This window comes from Dendronephthya gigantea, unplaced genomic scaffold (assembly GCF_004324835.1).
Source record: "Dendronephthya gigantea isolate DGI-Jeju-01 unplaced genomic scaffold, DenGig_1.0 000002F, whole genome shotgun sequence".
Classification (NCBI taxonomy): domain Eukaryota; kingdom Metazoa; phylum Cnidaria; class Anthozoa; order Malacalcyonacea; family Nephtheidae; genus Dendronephthya; species Dendronephthya gigantea.
In genome coordinates, this window is record NW_021163012.1 from 4050665 (window position 1) to 4061825 (window position 11161).

The 11161-nt window shown below is 37.7% G+C and overlaps 1 protein-coding gene and 1 pseudogene across 1 annotated transcript; one reads left to right on the forward strand and one right to left on the reverse strand.

The window, feature by feature from the left end:
- Nucleotides 1-3668: 3668 nt before the first annotated feature.
- On the reverse strand, nt 3669-4727 carry LOC114533537. Its single transcript, XM_028555073.1, has one exon. It carries the CDS (start codon nt 4725-4727, stop codon nt 3669-3671), a length of 1059 nt encoding a protein of 352 aa, XP_028410874.1.
- A 2929-nt stretch (nt 4728-7656) lies between these two features.
- LOC114533548 lies at nt 7657-8880 on the forward strand (annotated as a pseudogene).
- The last annotated feature ends 2281 nt before the right edge of the window (nt 8881-11161 follow it).

Sequence of the window (11161 nt, forward strand, 5' to 3'; positions counted from 1 at the left end):
CAATAACAATATATTCAAACGTAATCCGGGGTTACTTGATCCCATCTAATCACAGCGCTGTGAGTCTGCAGCAAAGAGAGTACCTCGGGTACCATGAGAACAAGGACGCATATGAAATGCTCATATTCCTGGGTTAAGTCATGACTTTTTCGATACATTCCTATTTCAGAGGTGATATGCAAGCGTACTGATAGATTTAACAAAATATTAACAATGGAGCATGGTCAGAATTGATATAATATTTAAGTTCATATATCTAATTCATTCTGTCAACCCACTTTCATAAAGATGTATTAAATATTTGCGAATAGAATATAAAAAATTCAAAAATCGAGTATTTATTATTATTATTATATTAGCAAGCTCAAGTTGCAGCCGTTATAAAATTGGCATTAGGAATCGAATTTTTAATTATTTTAAATTAAAGACTTTATGTTGCTCAAATATTGAGAAACGCCACATTTTCAAAACAAATGGTCGAGATAACCCTTCTTAAAATGCCTATGAACATCTAGCTACATTCCGTCTACCATATTTCTGGTGTAGAGAATTATAGAACGCAGTTTACTCTTTCACTATCATCGAGTATTTTTTTCAGGAATTGCAGATAAAAACAAAATTATTCTACAGTGTTCTGAAAAATGAACCTGGTCTTTGTCCTGGTCAATTCTGATCACGCAGATCGATGACATGCAAAATACTGAAATAAACTTCAGTGTGAGTGTGCGAAACCCGGCGTTATTCGAATTTGAAACTGTTCAGCTGCTTGAGGAATGATCAGAGCAAGAACCAAATGCAGGTCAAGACAGAACAATTTGCGAAATATTTCGCGCGCAAAAGCGCTGTGACAAGACAGAAAAAAGTTTCAGTTAAGAAACTTTACAAAGCAAAAACGGTAAAAATTAGTCACGAGGTGGTACAAAGGAGTATAATTTGCTTTTATGAAAATCTGGTTAAACGAAAAAAATAAAAAAGTAAGAGTATGTACATACCTGTACATCTTGCTTCCTTAAAAGTGGACCCATGTTTGCACATACAAATGTAAGAACCTGGAGTGTTGTTGCATGATCGTTCCAGACCTGTATATAGATTGCACGGAGATGGCACGCACTCATCAATATCTAAACAAAAGATTCAAAAGAGGCTACAGAAAATACCTCGATGTTATGAACTTTAAGGGCGAAACTATATCAACAAAACAATAATTGGAGGCGTTTTATCAACATGGAGCAATGTTGTGGTGCCATTATTGTTCACACTTGTCAACAAAATTGAACAAATATTGCTGAAAATGAATCTGGTGTAACAACATTGTTCGATGTTTTTAGGCGTGTAGGCGAAATATAGGGAGTATTAGCGAAATTTAACAAACACCCGGTGGCGCCTATAAGGCACTGTAAAAATGGCGTCGATATGGCGTAACCACAACCATAGATGCGTATTCAGGCCATTTTCGCGACGTCCTATATTTCATATATATAACACGTGGAAAAGTTTGTTTGGATTTATTTATTATATACCTTTGCAAGCTTGTCCGTTATATATGAAACCCTTGTCACAATGACAAATTTCTGAGCCATTAGTGTTAGAACAGTAGCCGTGAATACATGAAACTTTTGTGCATTTTCCTGCCAAAGAAAATAATACTCCATAAATTTAGTATTCTAGGAATAAAGTTTCAGATATGCATAATTTGTCCAATTTAGCTGCTGACAGCAGCGTAGCGTTTCGTACATGATCGGTAGCCTGTTTGGCGGTCGATAGCTTATAACTCAAATACTTGATATTTATGCTGCTATCGGATTTCAACAATTTTTTTGCTATCAACAGATCCAATTGATGTTTAGGTGAACTAGCATGGTTAGGTTTTCACTTTAATAATCCTAATTTAATCTTCACTCCTCAAATTACATGAATCAACAAGATACCTAAAAATTTACGATATTAACGCCAAAAATTAATAGCGTATTTATAGATGTGTTTAAATTATGTAAAATCGCAGAATAGCAGCAACAAATGAAGTGCGAGTTCTTAAACATCACATTGCCGTTTCGTTGACTTAAAGTTCACTGCTGGAAATAGTGGGAGAGAACAGTTAATCTACAGGCACAAGCCCAATTTACGCTACGCGAATTTTTAGCACGGGCCGCATAAAATTGGGCCCAAGGACCAATGGCAATGAGAAACTCAAACAGGCAGTTTTGGCCTGTATAAACAGTGTTCGGCCGACTAAAACAATGTTTGGCTTCTTTTTTCAGTAATCTGGCAACCCTGTTCTAAATTTGAACGCGTGGAAAATAATAGCCGTAATTAACTATAAATCTGCGTGCAATTGCTTAAAAGCTCGCTGTAAAATATCCAGTCATAACATCTCCACCTTCAGCTGAAATTAATACTGTCTGCAATGTCTCTTCTTTCCTTGGCTGTATGTTCGTCCGAATGCTTTTTGCAGTACTGTATGATTTGCGCGAAAATTTAAAATTAGAACAAATGAATACCAATAACATGAAGTCAAGTGACCAAAACAATGAACCAATTTGACGTCCGAAGCCCACAGTTAAATAGATTTATAGCAATTTCTTGTTCGCGAGACAAAATCAGCCATTGAAAAGGTAGGACGGCTTTTTTAAGGGTGAAACTCGTTGACATTGATGATCATCTCGTTTACAGAATCACTTAATTTTTCCATCATACATCAAGGAATTCAGCATATTTGAGTTCTTTGTTTAGTTTTAGCGAAATTTTAAGAATAAGTTAAATTTTCACCAGACACCTAAGTTCAAATCTTTTCATTCCTTGGTCATGTATATGCCCAATAATATACTTAATTTCAGAAGCTATGGATCAAAGAGTTTTCGTGGACTCGCAATTAAAATACCACATCAAAATATTGGGCTTTACTCAATCGTTATGTTTATGAGAACTTCGCCAAATGAACGGAATCCTGAAATCAGATCCTGTATCGTAGAACCACAGGAAAAACTGTTCGCTGCTGATTTCGCTGCTTTGTCACGCATTAATCTGAAGACGCAAATTTCACTAGTTGATGCCTGGTTAACACGAATAGTCCAGACTTATATCCAGACGTAAAAATACGTACGTATAAAACACGTTTTGAGAAAGGTTCTTGATCGAAATCCATGCACCGGTGAAAAGCACAACCTTGAACAACGCCGGTTCGAAATAAATGAGCAGTATTAATTCCTGCCATGCATTAGATATTATGGTTAGGTAGGCCCTTGATAAGGTTGCGATCCGTACCCTTGATATAGAATGGACTAATATTGTTAATTCACCATCCGTAAACGGAATATGTACAGGGTGTATAAAAAAAAACGCAACCACTTAATATTCATGAATATCCTCTTTGTTCTACAACACAAAAGACGTTTGGCCCCTGGAATGCGAGAAAGCTTGTAATCATATTCTAGCGGCACAATCTTCGGTAAACAAAGTCAGGTGCGTCAACCAACGAGCTGAATTGAAAGTATTTAACGAGTAAAATTTTACTTACAACTTATTTTATAAGATTTGACAATAAAAATCTGCGATAAAATATTATAAAACATGTCACGACGTTTCGACGTTTCCAGAACGTCATTATCAAGTGAAAAATACAATTATGAAATAGAGTATATATAGTGAAGAGATGAATAAATTATTGAAAGTTAAACAAAGAGTTTGGCCCTAATGGAGTCGCTCTGAGTGTTTAAATTAGGTCTTATTGTTCTTATGTACAGCATCTCATAAACGAGACAATCCCATTTCGTACTACACTTCTTAAGCGTTCTAAACTGGCTCTCATTGAGTAAATCAATGTTCCCATGGGCATCTCTCAGATGGCGACCAATAGCAGAATATCGATGTTCAGCGATGCGTTGAAACAGATGGCGCGTCGTATATCCGACGTAATTTGAATCACACAGATCACATTTAAAACAGTAAACAACGTTATGCTGATTTACGATACGTGGCTTGATTTCTTTAAGCTTTAGATCCTGCTCGAGTTTCTTGCTAATGTAGACTGGCTGTACGTCAATGCCGATTTTTGGACTGAGATCGCGCATTTGCCTTTTGACTGTGTTCGCTGAAACTTGATCTTTGAATGGAATACTGACTCTTAAAGTTTCGGCATCAGATTTTGTCTTAGCATCTGGTGTAGAGGGATAATCACATTTGTCGATGATGCCATTCACCAAAGAACTAGGGTAACCAAGGTGATTAAACATAGATTTTAAATGCCTACATTCATCGACAAATGCTTGATGCGTAGAGGACAATTCCTTTGCGCGATGGAACATTGTTTCGATAAGACACTTCTTATAGCGTAAATCAGTATGACTTTGAAAATGAAGTAAAAGGCCCGTGTCCGTAGGTTTACGATAGACCTGGGTCTCCAACTTGTTGCCGTTCTTTGTTATCGACATACCAGTAAAGGGAATTAAGCCATTGTTGGAAAGTTCCATAGTGAAATGAATACTAGGGTGGAGTCCATTGAGTGCATCGAGGAAACTTTCAGCTACATCGAGTCCAGGCACTATTGCAAGCGTATCGTCAACATACCGCCTGTAGAAAGGAGGTATTAGATCATTGTCAGATAGTCTTTCTTCCAGATGGCACATGAACACGTTCGCCAACAAAGGACCAAGGGGGGATCCCATAGCAACTCCTTCGCACTGCTCGTAAAGTTGACCATCAAACTGAAAAAGTTGATTCGTGGATGCCATTCTGAGAAGTTGAGCAAGCTGATCCTTCTGTAAGTTGAGATCATACATTGAATTGAAACAATTATCGGTGAAGGCTTTGTCGAATTCTTTCGATTCTTTGGGGCTGTTGGGAAAATAGTTTTTCAGTCGCAAAACTGACAGGGAAGTATTTTTGTGTTTCTGATCAGCATGAATACATGATATCGCGAGCCTCCGATATTTACCTTAAAAGTTCCTGGGATATTTAAATAGTCTATAACAATTCGCATTCGTATCTTTAGAAGCAGTAGAAGGACAGAGGTCCACAATGCCCGGTAGAGGGTAGAAGAAGCAGTGCCAATGGGAAACTCAAAGAAAAAGTGGGGTGATTGTGAAGGATTATTAAAATTTCTGAAGATTAGGATGCATTTCAATTCCAGAAAGCCCTAGCCTAGCAAAACGATGTTGAAAACAACTCTAAAATAAACTGTTCAATTTTCAATGGACGAAGCAACTTATCCTGGTAACGCTGCGGGCAGCAAATCTAGGTATGTGGAATATTTTTTCCTATTTTTTTATATTAGGTAAGTTACTTGAAATTATTCCTTCCTTATACTCACATGTTTCTGCTTATTTGTTTGAGTATGTTTGCATTTTGGATCACGTAGAACATAGATTTTGCAGGTCTGTTGAACAATGTGCTCTGGTGTATGCATACTAAGCACACTACTCATATTTACACTCATATACATGCAATTTTTCTATTTGTTCGTAGAATGAAGACTCGTTTCGTGCAATTATCGCAAAAACAACCCCCCGCAAATTTTACTACGAGGCAAATTGTAAAAGAAGAAACGTGAATCAGTATTGCTTACAGCCAGATCATCATCTTGGTTGAGTGAGTCTTAGCTTAGTGGAACTGAACAGCAAGTGCCTTAATGACTATACCATTGTGTTTCATGCATGCATGCTACTCCACTTAAAAACATTTTCTTAATTTTTTTGCAAATGTGCATGTGTATTAAAATGTAAATAAAAAGTATTAAAGAGCTATACTATAGAAGCAATTCCTTTAATGCGTAGTTGACTTGCTGTACTCAAACGGAAACCTAATTGATCTCATGTGTTCAATATTATAATAATATATAATAACGATATTTGTGCTGCTTGTTTGTTGATTCGGTATTTTTATTGCGGTTTTTCACTATATATAGATGGAGGTGGAAATCCTCGATGGAACGGAATATTTCGCTCAATTCTCTTTTCAATTGTGAAATTAAACCGAAACAGATTCACTTGATAGATCACAATTGAAAAGAAAATCAAGCGAAAATGTCTTTCCATCGAAGTAATTTACCTTTAGGTGAGCTTTTAAAAATCTACAATTAATTATTTTAAAACCTGTGTCTTTTAATCCCGTATTGGTATTAAGTAGATTTAACACCCTAAACGGGATGAAATTTTTAATACCCAACAGGTTTCATTTTAAAACCCAAACAGGTGTCATTTTAATCCCAAAATCGGGGTTAAATTTTAATACCCATAGGGGGATCACTTTAACCCCAAAAAAGGGCTTATTTTAGACTTTTTTTTGTGACCCCTATTTTGGGAGTTAAAATAACACCTTGAAAATAACAGTGAAATATACAGATAAGCTTCAGGTAGGCAAATTATCATCATCTTTTTACCCTTTCCTTTTTGTTTTTTCAATCTCTCTAGACACTTTATATATTTTATATTATTTTTAAATTATAATATTTTTTATATTATACTATATATACCCAGATATATTTTAGACCATATCTAATCACCACAAGCGAAAAATATCTCATTCAGGCGACTCTACCCACCGATCTTCGAAGTTTAAAAGATCGAAACAGATCAGTCAAATCATAACAAAATTAACCAGGAAATGCTGCGGCAACTTTGCACTATCTCATATACAGTTTCTGATCTCAAATCTAACATGGAAGTGTGTAATAAAATAATTTCCCAGCTTGAACATGCCATGGTTTGCGAAAATATCACACATTCTCATTCTGAAAATCAAGCAGATCCCGAACGTGACGATGACACACTTTTGATTTTGGCGGGAAATGACAATCCCTTCAACTGCGAGGACTTTGAGGCTATTGAGCCACCAGAACAGACTATTAAGTCACCAGAACAGGCTATTAAGACACCAGAACAAGCTATTAAGACACCAGAATAAGCTATTAAGTCAACAGAAAAGGTTATTAAGACACCAGAAAAGGCTATTAAGCCACCAGAACAGACTATTAAGCAACCAAAACAGACTATTAAGCCACCAGAACAGACTATTAAGCCACCAGGACAGACTATTAAGCCACCAGAACAGGTTACTAAGCCACCAGAAAAGGCTATTAAATCACCAGAACCGGCTATTAAGCCACCAGAACAGGCTATTAAGCAACCAGAACAGGCTATTAAGCCACCAGAACAGGCTATTAAGCCACCAGAACAGACTATTAAGCCACCAGAACAGGCTATTAAGCCACCAGAAAAGGCTATTAAGTCACCAGAACAGACTATTAAGCCACTAGAACAGGCTATTAAGCCACCAGAAAAGGCTATTAAGTCACCAGAACAGGCTATTAAGCCACTAGAACAGGCTATTAAGCCACCAGAAAAGGCTATTAAGTCACCAGAACAGGCTATTAGGCCTAGATTCGACGTCGCATTTTAGTCGATTTTAACTCGTCGCATTTAACCGCAGTTTTGTGCGACGTAAATGCGACGTTCGACGTGCTCAGTTTAGACGTCGAATTTATTCGTCGCAATTATTAACACTAATTTACATAAGCAATATATGGCGGCTTTTACGAAGTCAATTATTTCAAAGCAAATTTTGAAAATAAGAAGAGAAAGACGCCAAAAGCAATTGCGAATATTGCACAGTATCAAAACAAGAAGGAACAAGATTCTTCAGTTATGTTTGTCATCAATTACAATGATGTTCATTAAGCCCACAAAGCCTCGAATTCGTCAATATCGCCGTCTCGAAAGAACCACAAAATGGTGGAATTGGTGGAATTTTGTATGGGCTAACTATTCTGAAAGTCGGTTTAGGAATACGTTTAGAGTGTCGCGGAATATCTTTATCACGATTCTTGGCAAAGTTCAGCACCATTTGACAAAAGTTACCATAACGGAACAAGCAATATCGCCAGCCTGTAGATTGGCAATTTGCCTTTACAGACTAGCACGAGGTGATTACTATTATACCCTTGCTGAAATGTGTGGACTTGGTACTTCTACTATACAAGTCATTGTAATTGAAGTTTGCGAGGCAATTGTGCACAACCTGTGGAACAGTGCTGTTTCTTCTCTTTTTCCTTCTACAAAAAAAGAGATGAAAGAAAAAATCATCGACATGGAAGAAAGGTGGCAATTCCCAGTCTGTTGGGCTGCAGTTGATGGATACCACATACCTATAAAATGTCCTGATGGAGGCCACGAAGCTGCAAAAGAGTATCATAACTTCAAGAATTTCTACTCAATAGTATTAATGGGGCTTGTTGACGCTAAATATCGGTTTGTTTGGGCAAGTGCTGGATTTCCTGGCAATAGTCATGATTCCATCATCTTCCAGTCGACCCAGCTTTGGAAAGACATCACAGAAAACAACGTTATTCCTTTGATTTCGAAACAAATTGAAAGAGAAGAAGTAGGTCCACTAATCGTAGCAGATTCTGCTTTTCCTTGCACACACTGGATGATGAAGCCATTCACATCTGCCATTCTCACACCTGAAGAAACGTATTTCAACTATCGCTTATCCCGAGCAAGGATTGTGACTGAATGTGCTTATGGGCAGTGAAAGGGGAGATTTAGAGTTTTACATAGAAGAAGCGAATGCAATGAGCAAACAATAAAGCCCATTACATTAGCTTGTGTTGTGCTTCACAACATCTGTATTGAACACAGGGAACCCTTTCCTGCGAACCTTGACCTAACTACTGATCCAGCAACGTTTCAACGACGTGACAGAGAAGCCGTTCGAGACCTGCTTAACATGCGTAATTGCGGCAAGGTTCATCAAATATCAGTTCAGGCATGCAAAATACAAGCAGCATTAAAACGAAAACTATGGGAAGAAAAACAAGGATATGGAGTTTTTTACATTATATATATCTTCAAAGTGAAATTATTATTTCGTACATTTTCGCGTTGAGACATCGTATTATATAAATATTTTTTTCCGTGCAAATAAGCATCATCACACGTATTACAAGAAGTCCTTGATTAGCAATGTATTACCGTTGTAAAATTATAAATAGAAGTTATTAAGTAAAACTAGGTTAAACTAGTGAAAAACATACCACATTATACGCAATTATTTGTCACACACTACAAACCTTCCTTAAGCACACTTAATTTCTTTATAGTTGCTATAGTTATATGGAAATACACACCAAAGCAATCACACAATTATGACAGAAAATAACATTAGTTTTCATAAAGTTTTAGAGTTTCTGGTAGTCACTCATCTGAATTGGTGCAGTAGATGTAGACACATTATCATCATGATAAAAACGATTGGAAGGTGCACGAGGAGCTGATGATTCAAGTTGCATCCAATGTTGCCTTGGTTGTGGTAAATTCTACAAAATTCTGCTGTTGTTTTTGCTGCTGGTGTTCTTGTTGAAGAGTTAGTGATGAGTTCTGGGCGTATGGATATGGTCCTTGAGACTGACCAGCTAGAAGCTTCAGTAGCTCGATCTCACTTTGCCTGGATTTCTCAGCATCTTCCTTCATGAATGCGAGAAGTTCCTTGGTTGGATCGTTTTTCACCATCGCCTCCAAAACATTCACAACTTTTGTGACTTGCTCCACCACGTCGTTCTTTCTTTTGCGTTTTTTGGTTGGAACAAACAGATTTGCCCTAGATCGATCTTTCTCCTCTATGTCATCTTTCTCAGAATCGTTTTCTTCTACATCCTCCTCTGGAGTGTTCTGGAAACATGAGGATGTGGTTATGCTGCTTGTGGCCGATGGCTCAATAGCTTGATCTGGTTGGCACGAATCCCTACTTTTAATCAATGGGAATAGAGCATGGAACCATTTTCCAAAACCTTTATCTTCTATGAATCGCTGTATGCCAGATTTTGTTTGGATAGTCAGCGCCACTTTCTTGCATGTACCAACACACCATTTAAACTTGTTTCGTACCTGCTTGATGTTGAATGGAAATGAGGCCTGTCTCTCCTTTATCTTTTGCAAAACGAGCTGATAAACATCTGTGTTCTTGGCCGTCTTGATATTTGTAAATATCAGCTTTCGCTTAAACTGTTCGCTGTTGGTAATTATGTCAACCATGTCATCCAAATGTTCAGATGTCCACATTGGTCTTCTCCCGTTATTGATCTTTCCACTTTCGCTTTTACGTTTGAGGGTTCGCGAATGTTGCAACGAATCATCTTCGCTTTCAACTTCAACTTCGTCTTCATCTTTGTCCCCGTCAATTTGTTTGATCGGTTGTTGTTGTAGTGTGAGAAAACAATCGCTGCAGTACGATACGCGAGCCTGTTCAATCCAACCGTCAGTTTCCTCGTCTAGTTCTGGCACAGAACACTCTGAACGATTACAGACTACGTCCTTACAGTCAATACATCTGTATTTTGTAGCTAGGCCACAAGATTTACAAAATTCGCCTTTGCTCGCCATGTTGAGTTTATATCGTTATGAGCGAAATACGTGTTTAGGCATTTCCATACTGATTAAAGCAAGTTCTATCCCGTTGGGCCCTCAGATCACAAAAAACAATATGCGACAGCCCTAAAAACGTCATCTGAACGCATAACTTAAGCTTCGTGGAGTCCACGAAGCAACAATGGTTGGATCATAATGGATAATTTGGTACAAAAAACAAATTTATGTATTTTATACGACTCAGTTTTATTTGACGTCTAAACTGGTGTCGCGCTTAGGTCGAATTATGCGACAGAGCTTGTCGCAAAATTCGACAGCGTCGAATTTAATGTGCCGCGTCGATTAAAAACAGTTTAGACGTCGCATTCCCGTCGAAAAAAAGGCGTCGCACTTCAGTGCATTAAATGCGACGAGTTAAATTCGACTAAAATGCGACGTCTAATCTAGGCCTTAAGCCACCAGAACAGGCTATTAAGCCACCAGAACAGGCTATTAAGCCACCAGAACAGACTATTAAGCCACCAGAACAGACTATTAAGTCACCAAAACAGGCTATTAAGCCACCAGAACAGACAATTCAGCCACCAGAAAAGGCTATTAAGCCATCAGAACAGGTTACTAAGCCACCAGAAAAGGCTATTAAATCACCAGAACAGGCTATTAAGCCACCAGAAGAGGCTATTAAGCCACCAGAACAGGCTATTAAGCCACCAGAACAGACTATTAAGCCACCAGAACAAGCTATTAAGCAACCAGAAAAGGCTATTAAGTCACCAAGACAGGCTATTAAGCCACTAGAACAG